The following is a 13,983-nucleotide window of genomic DNA, read 5'->3' as shown; positions in this document are numbered from 1 at the left end:
AATTATATATAATCTTTACTATCTTTACTATTTTTACCATTTTTCTGTACTTCAACAGGCTCGGCAGTTGTTAGAGATGGAATTCGCAAATTTATTAACAGTAGGAACAGAAAGGCGACTCGATGAAGCGAATAGTATGAAATCCTGATCCAACTCGTCTAGCAGGCTGCCTCATCTTCAACCACATCACGTCTAGTCCAAAACCCCAGCTATTACTACTCTCTGTATGCAAGTGTGTTGTAAAAGTTGTAAGAGCTTTAAGTATCATTCTAAGGGTATCTTCATACTGTTAAGAGCTGTAACACGCGGTGATATGAAAACACGATCGGACATAATCTGTTAAAAGAAAATGGTGATTTATTGTATGTTCAAGGAGAAAATTTAAAACGTTTTATCAATTTTTATGTCGCGTATGTTTCATAAACCGCTTGTTACGGATTTCGGATAAAAAATAATAATTCTGAATCAATTACTCTCATATAGATACTGAAATGTAGTGAGCGGTCAGGGAATCGTGAAATATATTTTTCCTCGAAAGCCCAAAGAATCAGTTATAGGTAATTACGACAATAATTCTGTCTAATTTCACCTCGATTTCTTAAGAATAGCAAGACTTGTAGCTTTCGGAATAATGAATATCATGGTAGTTCGTAAACATTTTCAGGACGTAATTGCATATTTCTTATACTATATTATGTACTTATACTATGTAACAAATAGTTATAAAACAACTGTCTATTTTGATAATACCTCATACCGCACAAAATAAAAATCCCCAAAATTATATTAGTGCCATTGCTCTCGAGGAAACTATTTATGTACAAGGAAAAGACTGCATTCTATATTTCTGCATCTATAAGACAGTGACCTAATAAGCCATATATATATAAAACAATATATACATATATATATTATATATATATGTATATATATATATATATATACACACACACACATATTACTTCATACAGAAGGAGCGCTGGAATACTTGTCCTCCTCTGTTATTTCGATGAATTTTAAATGTTTGTAGATCACATATAAACACGTAATATATTAAAGAATTACACCGAAGCAACTATCGTAATTAGAAAATTATCAGACAACCGGTTGCATGGACGTGTTTAAAGGAACTGCTTTTTATTTATCGTGAACTAAGAAACGGACATTTTATACCAAAATAATCGCGCAATGTATAAGTACATGTACGCAAAGTTAGTAGGTGTTATAAAATTAAGGAACTTTGTAACTTTAATTGATAACGAACTCTATCGATCAGTCACGCATATCGTTATACTATCTTTATTTTGTTTAATCATAAGGAAATCATGTCTCATTCGGCTCTCTAGCATTTTTTATTCATTCAAAGAAAAGAATTTCATGTCGATAGTTCATTTGCAAGTATTTCTTAACATCTTGTTTCAAAGTTCCAGGAATGACTATTAGTAGACTCGATCGATAGTGAGAAAGAATTCACGAAGATGAAGAGCGTTATAAATATAATAAAAAGTCACGAAGTAAAAGAAAGAAAAAATGAAATAAAAAAGAAATGGCCATAACAAGAACAGCAAAAAAATACACTAACAATGGCCATAAATATTATTTAACAGTAATGACGATGTTGCTGAAGACAATGATTGCGATGATAATTATAATTACTCATTACAAAATGTTATCAGGCTGAAGGTGTGGCGAAAGACTGAGATTACGACAGTGACTGTAATGATAAAACTGGTCATGATAGAGACGATCACAATAATGATGATAAGTTATAATGGGATGTTGTTAATGTTGTTGATACTTGAGGAATCGTTGTTGATGTTTGTTTCCCTGTGAACTACCCCCTGCGAGCTGTTCATTCGTTGTAACTTCATTGCTCTGCACGACCTTCCGAATGGGCGCATACGTACCAAATAGTTTCTACCAAAGAAATTACAATGCAGTACGATGATTGCACAGTCGTACACGTGTGTACAAGAATGTAACGTTGACACTTGACATATATGTACGCAGTAGGAAGATCAAAATATGTCTTACATGTAAAGATCATAATGTACAGTCTCATTCTTCAGCGTGTAGAAATCTTTTTCTTTTCTAAGTACCACCGATCAGTTGAAATATTTCTAGATAATCAGAAAGACTCGCTAAGCCAAAGCAACGTTACGCTACCTCAATACTGAGACAAGGTGGTACGCTCCTGTTTCTTCATATAAATGTTTTAATAACTGGTCCTATGATTTTTAATCGTCGGTTAATTCCTTTCGGGGGATGTTAAGTCCGAATTTCTTGTTGATATTGTATTGAAAGATAACTCGTCGTAGTAAAAACGTTTGCACATGCAAATTATATTATTTAGTTATTAAAGAAAGCTGATTATCGGGATATAAAAAAAAAACAACAATTGATAATTCGGAACTGCACGCGCGTTTAGTTATTTTAGTTACACTGAACAATCTCCAAAATACTAGTAGAAAAGTTTATTTGAGGTAAAACATTTCTACAATAGTATTACAATGTATACCCTTTTTTAATCCTAATGTAATGCTACACGATTGTACAGAACTAATTTGTACAAATGAATAGATATACAAAACTGAGTCACTTTGTGAAACAGAATGGCCGTCTCTCCCTTTCGGAAGTGTCTGCAGTATGTGTAAATGACTGAACTTATTTTTAATGTACGCTAGTTAATAGTGTCAATGGACATTCCAAGGAAAAGAAATAAAAGCAAACCTTCCAAAAAGCAGCCACATTCATAATCGCATATATGTAAATCATGACTCGATATGTAGCAGCTTTGCCGCCTTCTATGTATTTAACTATAAATATATACATAGATACGAAAAAATTTCGCCTGAATCCAGCCTCCGACTGCTCGGTATCGAATAGAGCTTGAATAAGCAAAACTAATAGCATCTACTATATACGTAATGTTTTTACCAAAAAATAATGAACAACTGCTTAAACTTAGGATTTGTTTTGCTTTCTAATTTCTTCTATTCGGTACAAATTTATGCCCATAAAAGGATATGTATTATACTCTTTTAGAGTGTACATGCTGATGAAGAAGCAAAACAATGAATATTAAATATTGTCTTCAGCAATGCTGAGCAAACTGTTTTGTTTAAATGTAACAGCTTTATGTGTTGTATAGCAAATTATCAATACCTAAAGAAAGACACTTATAATATTTAAGTTTCTTTATTATCAGTTTACACATATCATAAGATTGTAAAAAGTATAGAGGAAATGAAATTACATTAAATGAAATATTGTTCTTCTGTATAATTCATTTTCGATTCTTAGAAGAAATATACATGCTAATACATGGTAAAAACATGCACGTAAAACATATGTAATATTGTGATGTAACAGTCTGTATTATGTGTTATTTCACAATGTATCTTTTCTTTCGTACACTCCTTTTGTATGCTCAATTCGGCCGAACTGCCGGAAGAACAAGTTTAACGTTATTCTGGATTTTTGTATGACATATGTTTGTGTGTGTTAATGCTAGTTATTGTACATATGTATGCGCGTGCGTACGTGTGTGAGTGTGTATGTGTATATATCTTTCCCTGTGTATATACGAATTATTTATTAACATCCCTGTAATTTTTTTAACATTTCATTGCAAAGCCCAATGCAGGTAAATATACTACAATCCTAATAATAACAAATGTTAAATCGCTATTAAATATCCAATTACTTTACTTCTGAATGAATATTATAGTAAATTTTGTTGGAATATATCTATATGATGGAATTTTTAGATTAGATTGCTGCAGTAATCTGGAAAGAATAATATTGGGTTGGCAATTAAGTGATTGCCGATTTTGTCAATACCACCTAATGACAAAATCCGCAATCACTTAGTTGCCAACCCAGTAGTAAATATGCAACAAATATTTCAAATAAATTTATTCAGGAGCAAAGGAAATCGATCAAAGTAAAAAATTGTGTGTGCAACAAGTGCATGGGTTGGGCCCATTTTAAATGAAAAAAAAATATTTGGTTTATGTAACATTTTTGTCAGAAGCATCAACTACAAGATAAATCAAAACCCAAGAGATTTGTAGATCGTTTAAAAATGTTTGTCTTGTATGCGATGATTCTGTACAAGTGCATAAATCATCAATATGTAATTATACTGATTTTTATTTATATCTGACTATTTTACCTGGACTCTCAGGTAATTGTGCCAGCATAAAAATTTTCAATTGTGCTAGTAAGCGGGTAATCGTCAGAAATATTTCTAAATGTGAAGTAGTATAAAACTATACATACATATATTTGTGTGTGTTTTATATATATGTATGTATAGTATGGTACACAGTGCACAAAGAAATAAATTTTTTAATTATTATCAGAAGATGGTTGCTAAAATGATTAGTTAAACTTTATATTGTTCTTCTAAATTAGTTTTTTATGAAATTTGTACTTATTCGTTTATCACGGAATTTTTATTTACTTAAGTTATATATTCCATATTCAGAATAATTTTATACTTGAAAAGTATAAAGGAATATTGTTTCTAACATTTGCAAATCACTTTGCATGATTATTTATTTCTTTAAGATATTTTTAATTTTTTTTTTAAATAAATAGAAAACAAGTATTAGACATTATGTTATTTCATTATTGCAAATAATGAAACTTAAAATGTTTGCTAGAAATTTAAATATCATTTCATATATAAATATACATATATATACATAAACGCACATGTATATACGTGTGTATATATACATATATGTATAAAACTGTGGCAAATATGAAAATGAAGTGTGCATGTGAGAAAAATGATGGACTATTCAAATAATACCATATATCTGAATGAGTGCACTGTGCGATTAATGCATAAACCATTTGCCCTTTTTTTCTTTTTAAAAGTTTTAAATATCATGTACTACTTCACGTTTCTTATATCGAATGTAAAATAGTGTGTTTCCTGTTAACATAAAGCAACTTTTTAGCTGTGATGTTAACACTAGAGAATTCATATGGAGATGCAAAACAAGAGGGGAATTAGTATAATAGAAATGAATTTCGTGTTATATTTATTCTAATGACAATTCAGTATTATGATATGTACCAATGTTTGCAGACTAAGAATTCTACTACCAGTTAATGTCATTGCTAACAGAATGTGACAAGAAACTATAAAACAGCACACATTTAAAAAGAATCACAACGAGGCACAAATTTTGACAGGGACAGTGGATAACTTTCTGTGCCCACAGTACACTTGGAGTCTTAAGCAACCAAGAATTGGATCTGAGATTTCATAATACAAGTATACGCGCGTGTGAAAAGTACTAAAAAAAAATCATGGAAAATGGGGACGATAACAGAGCATAGTTATCGCATAAATAATTATAACGATAATATTATTATTGCTACCATTACTGCTGCTAGTGCTACTACTATAATTATTACTATTACTACAACTACCATTACTGCTACCACTATCATAACTATTACTACAACTACAGCTACTACCATTACCAATATAAATTGTCCTTGTAATTTTTATATGCTAAGTGTATACTTTAATAGGATAAATGAAAAAGTATGGGAAATGAGTCACAGTAAATGTAACATAACAGCCCTGCTTGTATAAGGGGGCAGAAACTATGTTAACTGAACTATGAATTATAAATATTGTATAAGACGATAAATAATAATTATTATTATCATTATTATAATTATTATCAATTGAATTAGCAAATTGTAATCTACCCATCAACAACCATTTTGGAATAAGGGAGATTTAAGTCTGTAATTCGTGTATAACAAAAATCAAGCTGTACAATGTTGTTGTTATTGCTGTTGTTTTTTTACTATCCTTAATCTCATTCTTTAGAAAGCAAATGTTTTTTTGAAAAAGGATAAAAATTGAATACAAATTTATTTATTATATATTTTATTAAAACTCATTATACAATACAAAATATTTCTTATATTACTCCGGAAATGTTCGAAGTGTTCTTGACCTATCGTAACATGTAAAATATAACCTTAAAATGTAAAATATGTTGTTATTTTTAAGAGTATTGTATTTTATATTACTTTTGATTAATTTTACACAAAATATCGTTGCAAATGAATTTTGTGATATACCAGATGAACATGGAGAAACTAACAATAAATGCAGCGTTCAATCACGTTACTCTCAAAATCGGTCTGAGCTTACTTCTTTATTGTATATATATATATATATATATATGTATCGCCTTAAAATTAATATTTTTTACATCAATAATGATTTTTCAGTTATATACTCTACGATGTTAATCCTCCGGAAGGATTTAACTTAAGAAGGGACGTTTTTATTCGTGTTGCAGTTTTTATAAAAAATTTAATCAAGCAAGAAAAAGATTTTAAATGGCAATTAGTTTTGCCACCATGGGGTAATTTTATAATGTACAAGTAGTTTTTGCATCATTTTATTTTTATTCTATTTTTACAGGTGATTTGTATCATTGGCGTAGTAAACACATAGGATATCAAACACAATTGCCTTGGAGTCTGTTTTTTGACATTTCAAGTTTACAAAAATATATACCAGTTATTGAATTATGTCAGTTTTTACAAGGTATAAAATTTCATTTATTTATTGTAAACAATAAAATCAATAGAGATTTGCATTTTCAGAATATCCTTCAGAAAATAATAAAACACATCTTGATGTTGTATATATTTTACAAAATGACGAAGAAATGTTCAGGACAGGTAAATTTGAAGATAAAAATGAAATAATAGAATGTGATGATAAATCATTACAATTTCATAAAGTAGAATCAGAAAAATATATTGGATATTTTTGGGGATATCATAATATAACTTCTAAAGTTGTTAAGTGTATTAAATTTCATGGTATGACGTCTGATCTTAAACAGAATCTGAAACCTAATGTTTATAGGTAAGAAAATATAAAATTTGTTTAACAATACTCAAATGTCACGTACAATATCTTTTACAACTAATTTAATTATTATGATAGGTCTATAATGTTTGATCACATGGAGATTGCATTACATGACTTTTATGGTACAAAAGAATATTGGAAAGCTAGACGTAGTATGCGATATAATTCTGAACTATATAATATTGCTAATGAATATAGAAAAACTTTCCTTAATTCAACAAATGAGCATGATAAGACTGAACGACCAGATGACTGGACTAAAGAAAAAGTATCTAATTTCACTTAGTTAATAAAAAGATTTAAATTATAAAATACAACCTTTTTCTAATTATAGGGTACAAGAAATGCAGTTGGAGGACCTTATTTATCAGTCCATTTAAGAAGACGCGATTTTTTAATTGGTCGCCCTTCAACAGTGCCAACAATACAGTCTGCTGCTTCTCAGCTAAAAAATAAATTAGATGAACTCCAATTAAAATCTTTGTTTGTTGCTACAGATGCAACACAAGAAGGTAAATCATACTGAAACTTCCTTAAGAGATTAATACACGGGCATATCTATTAATCATATCAATTTGTTTAGAATTCAGTGAACTCAAACAGTACCTATCTAATTATACAGTTCATAGATTTATTTCATCAGATTACGTATTAAGTAAATTTAAAGATGGCGGGGTTGCAATTATTGACCAAATAATTAGTTCCCACGCTAGGTAAGAATTAACAATTATATATCTCATGTTTTATATTATGAATAATGTATTATTTGCATCTTTTTGTAGATATTTTATAGGAACATATGAATCGACATACACATTTAGAATACAAGAAGATAGGGAAATCATTGGTTTTCCTACTAGAACAACATTTAATTATTTATGTAAAGGTATTGAGAAATGTGACTCTAATGGACAATGGGAAATTGTTTGGTAATGTGTAAAAATATGTATGTATAAGTTATATTACACAATAAAATCAATGACTAAGTTTAGACACACATTTTAGCATGATGTGTGTATAAGTACAATCTGTTCTTATATGTTTATGTGTCTTTGCCGATATTAATTATCTCTCTAGATAATGGTTTTTCTTAACTTATCGCTGGTTTACCAATTAATTCTTGTTCCCGACGAAGTTCTTGCTCTCGTTGTTGCTCTCTATTTAAGGCCTCCTTTTGTATTATCTGCTGCAACCTTGACACTCGTTTCTACACAAATACAATGTGTACATTACATAAATAATAGTAAATTAGAAATATATATGTATAGTACATAAATATTATAACTCACTTTTAATTTGAATGTCCTCTCATGAATGGAAACCATTTCTTTTTTCATTGATATTAATTTACCTTGAGTAACTTTAATCATCTGAATCTGTAATACATGTTTCTCTTATATATTTTATATTTTAGGCCATTCTTTTGTATCAAAAATTTCTGTAAAATGAAATTTATATTTCAATATCAATATACTTGCCGTTTCATGTAGCTTAACATCATCAAAAACATCTTGAAGTTTTTTGTTCTCAGTTTGCATCTGATCGAGCAAAGTCTCTTGCTTATTTCTAAAGAAAAATAGCAAGAAACTAAAATCAGGAAATACTTATATTTCTTACTTCTACTTACTTCACTTCATCAAGCTTTTTCTCAGTTTGTTCCCACTGTTCTTGATATTGATTTAAAAATCCTTCTGCTAATTTCTTCACAACTACTTTGAAGTCGAATTCAACTTCTTTGCTATAAAATTTTGGGAAAATGTGATGTATATTATCGATACTCATAGTTGTGTACAATTATAAATAAATGAATTTTATATGTAATTGTAAAGTGTGACTATGTTTACAAACAATTGTAAAATAAATAAATAATGTGAAACACAGAAAGTTACCTATCGCGTTTCTCAATTTGTAATTGAAGTTCTCTTGCTTCTGCCTCTTCCATATCTGTCATCATTTTTTGTGTTTTTTATTGTTATTATAATTATCCACTAAATTATAGTATAAAAAAATTTGGATGTAAATTTAATGTAAACAATAACATTAACTATGACTTTGTCATCTGTGAGATCAACTATAGCTGTCCGAAATGAACATGAATCGTGGTGATAACTATGTGATGACTCTATACGCAGCTTTCGTATCGATGATTATCTTTCTAGCATATGTTTGTTTCATGCTCTTGATGTAACTTGAACATAACCAAGAAAAAAGTTGTAAAGAAAAATATTTATTGTTTATGAAGTGGAATAATATGTTTTTGATATATAATGAAAAGCTCGATGAACGTTTCTACATGAGATGGAGCATTTTCCAAATAGAGAATATATTATGGTAGCTCCTGGAGTAAACACTGTAGCGGTGCTTCTAAATATAGGATTTATTTTTAGGTTGGAGCTAGCCATAGTTTGAATCAAGAATTTGATCTAAAACTGCATTTCTAGACGGTTTTGTAATAGGTGTGAAAGATGTTTATTTCTGAATGACATCTTTAAGCTCGCTTCTGCTTTTCACTGATATTTCATTTGTGTTTCATTTTGAATAATATTACTATTTAACTATTCAAATTTTTAAGTATCCTACATTAAACATGTAAATACTGTTTTTTTTCTAAATGTTTTGTTTCTGTGAAATAACTTGGACAATTTTAGACATATAGAAAATACAAGTGACCAGAAATGTATATTGTTGCAGTGATAAAAATGGCAAATGACTTAATAATAAGAGGCAAGGATAGATTGCAAGAAATTAGCATGAAATTAGAACAAAGCCATTTGGTTTATCTACAAACAGACGATAGTCCTTTAAAATTACAACAGCGTCATAAACTTGAAGGTAAATATATAATAAATATGTAAATATGTAACAATATTAAATGCTTAATTTTTAACAATTTTCTGTATTTTAGGTTTTATTAAAGAGAATCTTTGTCTTGTTCCAAATGAAAATAAATATGTATTTCAAGAAACCGCAGATATATTACACAGATCAGCAGCCACATTGCAAGATTTTAGTGGATATAGAGCTGCAACTGCCTGGAGTGCTATTTCTTTATATGCTGCCAATCTTTTGGCTCAGCCTTGGAGAAGAGAATATAGAACATTAAAGGTTAATATTTTTGTAATCTTTTACATTGCTTTTTTCAAGCTATAAAAATATTCAATTAATTAATCTTTTCTTTATATTAGACTTATAGTGGATATTATAAGCATGAAGTAGAAGCAAATTTAATAGGAGCAGAATTAATGTTTGAACAAATGGGATATAAACATACAGGGTTAGGAGTGCTTACTTTGGAGGGTCCTATTGACCCTGATAAAGTATCTTGTGTAAGCAGAGATGCAATAGTTGCTTTTGTTGAATGTCAGGTAAGAATATTTATTATGATACTTTTATAGCACTTTTTCTATAAAGATACACTTAAATAAAAGAGTTACAATTTCAAACATAGATCTTGAAGCAAATATGGGAGAATGTTTCACAGAATTATAGTATCTCGTGGTTAGAAGTATTAGAATTTCGGGAAAATCACGTTGGTACACCAGAACAAGCAATCAGAGCATTGAACTATCGTTTTCTTGAGAAAATGCATCAAACTCGAACAAAAGCAGAGAATTATAGGGATTATCATTATCCACAAACCACATGTGTGGATGCGGTATCACCATCGATTCCTTATCACATTATGCCTCCCAGTTACAATACATCAATGCCTGCTTGTCATTCAGAATACAGGTATATCGAAGATACGAATTCAATACCTGGAACTTACAAATATTTTCAACCAGTAGATCACAGTTTTGGAAATCGATGTAGTGCCTATGGATGTTTACCACATGGTAATAAATATATGAGTGGAGTCAATCCGTATTATACTACAATGCCAGGATATACAAGAGTACCAACGGGTAGACTAATTGAGGTTGATATGCCGGTTTCAGTTGCAAATTATGATAAATTACATAATCGAAAGATATCTCATAGAATATCAGATTTGGAGGAAGTAGATTTTTATAGAAGACAATCTAGCGATGGAAACCATTACGATTACGGAAAAATTGATAGAAAATCTGCAAAATCGGTCGGTGAAAGGAACAATTATGACTCTTGGGACTTTGTGTATAGGAATTTAGAAAGTTTAGGCTATTCTAAAGATCTTGGTAATCGAGAAGATATTTTACACAAACGGGAATGCGAGTCCCGATTGAGTAAACAAAAATCTTTTAAACAAAATGATAACGATGAGAAACATAGTATACATCGCTCTGAAAAAAGGAGGAGTGGAAGAACCGATGTGAATGACATCGATTCGTCTATGACAAATGGCCGACATCATCATCACGATACATTACCCTTCAAAAAGAAGTCTTCTTCCTTTGATTTAATGGACTCGAATAGATATCACGATGCATCTTCAGAAAGTCAATCATCTCCTCATAGTAATGAAAAAAGACATGGTAGTCAGACGCTTCCAATTCAACGTTCACATCGATCGGCGGATCAAATTGTAAAAATCGCGGATACGTTGAAGAACTTAGAGCTTTCTCACTCGGAAAAAGGAAATGAAACAGAAGATAAAGTTGTGAATTGGAATTGTGCTACTTGCACCTATCTTAATTCTTCATCGAAAGAAATTTGTGAGATGTGTGGAAAGTCTAGGCACAAAGGAAACGAGGATAAACCATTAGCAAGTGGTGGAAAAGAATGCCCACGATGTACATTAGTAAACGAGAAAAATGTCTCGGTCTGTGATGCTTGTGGTATCAGTTTAAAAGATTCACCTACTTATATTTAGATATTTAACTGTTCGAAACAAATATCATATTCCATTGTTTTCCATGTGTCTGAAATTTAAAAAAAGGAAGTGGTAAGTATACATTTCCTGGATGCTCGATATTGTTCTAAGAAGAATATGTGAAATGTTTGAAAAAGATGTTAGTACTTATAATGCTGAAAATAGCTGATATAAGTAGTAACAATTTTTCTTGATTGCTTTATTTAGAGAACAAATTTTAAAGGGTATTATTATATTAATTGAATTTAGAATTTCATAAAGCGTATAACATGGGAGGGGGGAAATATGAAATTATTTATTTAAACTTGTTTGAATAGATTTGTGATATGGGTACATTAGTATTACGATAGTACATACACTGGTGGCCTATCATTAATTTGTGTGTGAATATTATTTTCTGTTAATTTAAATTAAACAAAATTTGCTTTTCTGGACTTTCCCTTATTTGCTGTATAAAATTATTTCTTTTATTCGTTTTGTTTTGTTATATGACTTTATTTTATAAAATTTTATCTATTCGATTAAATCACTTTTATTAAAAATCTATTTATGTATACATTTGACTTGATTTTTGATATTAAAAATTAATCTAGTAAAAAATTATTATCAATTTTTGTAGTAAAAACTATCAAAATCAAGTAAAAACTATTTATTCTATAGCGTATACGTACATATATTATATCCATAGTGAAAACTCGTATTTTAACAAAAAAATTATCTGTTGAATATATTGGATTGTTATTTAAAAAAGAAATATTAACGTGTATTGTACAATACATATGTACACACACAGATATATACGGCATCAAATTATATTTTATATATAATGCATTGTTTTTCTTTATTAATTTTTATTTAAATTGATATCACAAAATTAAGAATATTATTAAACGTAATTGTAAAAGTTATTTTTTGATTGTGAAGCAATTAGAGATATTGCATGTTGTTGTATTATCTGAATTGAGAAAAGGAGAAATATTAATAACATCTTCCATTTTATAATGGTAATGTTATTTATTGTTTACATCACCTTTTGTTTTAACTGGACAATATTGTTGTCAAATTATAATATTTGTGTACCTTTAGAAAACAAATGCAAATTAAATGATAATTAATAGATCGCACAGTATACAGATTAATAAACATGTAATTTGAATCTATATATCTTGTTGATACGTCTTGATTACTTCAATTTAAAAATCGTATTGTGCAATTGTTAATTTTATACTGAAATCTATTTTTCGTAGTTTGATATTTATTTATACATTCCCAATGCTGCAATGCTATTCATAAAATATGTAATATTAAATATACATTTTTTTTTAAATTTTATTTGTACCTTATTTGAAACAATACAAATTTAGTTTAAGCCATACATATTATAGTCTTTACATATCAATCTATTTATGATAATTTGAGTGCTCTTTCATTGCATATAATATGTTGTTATAGCTTTATTTAACTTTGGATTAGTTTGTAAGTACAAAGTTTTGTTTTCGATACCTTTAATTTGTTGAAGTTGTTACAAAAGATAAATTACATATTCTAGAGTCTTTTTAGCATAGTAATTATTGCAAGATGATATTATAGATGTTTTAAAACTTTTAATCATTTAATTTGTAATTTTCTTATTTTTAATTATAAACGCTTTGCCAGGATTTATAAAAGAGAAATTCCTTGCTATTATCTTCAAAATATTTTTTACTATGAATTTCAAAATTTATAACAGAACAATAAACTTTATAACGTCATGTTTCGATAAAAAATGTTCTCTTTGTACTTCAAATATATAAACTGTTTAAATGTAAAAATAACTTTACTGAAATCTACTTTTAACGTTTACTAAAGTCTGATATTTTAACGGAAATAAGAGAAAGCGGCTAATATTTTTTCATTGAATGCACGTAGAAGGAATAAGTGAATAATAAAATAAACAGTTAATGTAAAAAGGATATATGTATGTCTTGTAATAGTTATTGTAATATATTGCAAGCTATGTGTACATTGTAATATATTCTATTATGTACAGATAATAAATAATATTTAATATAGATTATGCAAAATATGTACTTTATTTTTTAGTACTAAAATATTAAAGTTATGTAATATTCATATTATATACGTATATAAACTTAATATTAAAACAAATATGAATATTACACTGTTTGTTTCTAACAATAATAGATGTAGAATGAAGCAAAGGCTAGTAGAAATGTAGAAGAAAATTCAGGTAACTTTCGATGAGATGAGAGGAGAAATAAGA

The 13,983-nt window shown here is 28.8% G+C and overlaps 4 protein-coding genes across 23 annotated transcripts in view; 3 read left to right on the top strand and 1 right to left on the bottom strand.

The window, feature by feature from the left end:
- Positions 1 to 3,677, top strand: part of Liprin-alpha (PTPRF interacting protein alpha) — a 40,454-nt gene extending 36,777 nt beyond the window's left edge. For all 16 annotated transcript variants that reach the window (XM_069128080.1, XM_069128073.1, XM_069128071.1 and 13 more), the window contains one exon: positions 59 to 3,677. In XM_069128080.1, coding sequence (XP_068984181.1) covers positions 59 to 148 — 90 coding nt within the window. In that variant the 3' untranslated portion in view covers positions 149 to 3,677. The remainder of the gene's footprint in view (positions 1 to 58) is intronic.
- A 2,212-nt stretch (positions 3,678 to 5,889) lies between these two features.
- Positions 5,890 to 8,212, top strand: O-fut2 (O-fucosyltransferase 2). Of its 3 annotated transcripts, none has more exons than XM_069128091.1 (9): positions 5,890 to 6,181; positions 6,274 to 6,410; positions 6,470 to 6,595; positions 6,655 to 6,732; positions 6,799 to 6,922; positions 7,004 to 7,196; positions 7,263 to 7,440; positions 7,512 to 7,641; positions 7,711 to 8,212. In XM_069128091.1, exons 1-9 carry the CDS (start codon positions 6,033 to 6,035, stop codon positions 7,859 to 7,861), a joined length of 1,266 nt encoding a protein of 421 aa, XP_068984192.1. In that variant the 5' UTR covers positions 5,890 to 6,032; the 3' UTR covers positions 7,862 to 8,212. The 3 variants fall into 3 exon arrangements, with proteins under 3 accessions (XP_068984192.1, XP_068984191.1, XP_068984190.1); XM_069128090.1 differs by having other exon boundaries at positions 6,655 to 6,922; positions 7,711 to 7,874; positions 8,006 to 8,212; XM_069128089.1 differs by having other exon boundaries at positions 6,655 to 6,922.
- On the bottom strand, positions 7,538 to 9,025 carry Pldn (biogenesis of lysosomal organelles complex 1 subunit pallidin). Its single transcript, XM_069128095.1, has 4 exons — positions 8,818 to 9,025; positions 8,556 to 8,666; positions 8,218 to 8,494; positions 7,538 to 8,135 (listed from the first exon to the last, which is right to left on the bottom strand). The coding sequence occupies exons 1-3, from the start codon at positions 8,880 to 8,882 to the stop codon at positions 8,332 to 8,334; spliced, it is 339 nt and encodes a 112-aa protein (XP_068984196.1). The 5' UTR covers positions 8,883 to 9,025; the 3' UTR covers positions 7,538 to 8,135; positions 8,218 to 8,331.
- A 92-nt stretch (positions 9,026 to 9,117) lies between these two features.
- Positions 9,118 to 13,847, top strand: tamo (PUB and ZnF_RBZ domain-containing protein tamozhennic). 3 transcript variants are annotated; one of them, XM_069128087.1, is made up of 5 exons: positions 9,118 to 9,315; positions 9,620 to 9,760; positions 9,834 to 10,033; positions 10,114 to 10,293; positions 10,377 to 13,847. In XM_069128087.1, exons 2-5 carry the CDS (start codon positions 9,628 to 9,630, stop codon positions 11,718 to 11,720), a joined length of 1,857 nt encoding a protein of 618 aa, XP_068984188.1. In that variant the 5' UTR covers positions 9,118 to 9,315; positions 9,620 to 9,627; the 3' UTR covers positions 11,721 to 13,847. The 3 variants fall into 3 exon arrangements, with proteins under 3 accessions (XP_068984188.1, XP_068984186.1, XP_068984187.1); XM_069128085.1 differs by having other exon boundaries at positions 9,118 to 9,384; XM_069128086.1 differs by having other exon boundaries at positions 9,118 to 9,517.
- Positions 13,848 to 13,983: the final 136 nt, after the last annotated feature.

The sequence above is a fragment of the Bombus flavifrons genome, chromosome 14 (genome assembly GCF_040668555.2).
Source record: "Bombus flavifrons isolate JBK064 chromosome 14, iyBomFlav1_principal, whole genome shotgun sequence".
Taxonomy (NCBI): domain Eukaryota; kingdom Metazoa; phylum Arthropoda; class Insecta; order Hymenoptera; family Apidae; genus Bombus; species Bombus flavifrons.
The sequence above is the reverse complement of the archived record's forward strand: the minus strand, read 5'-3'. Positions and strand labels throughout refer to the sequence as shown.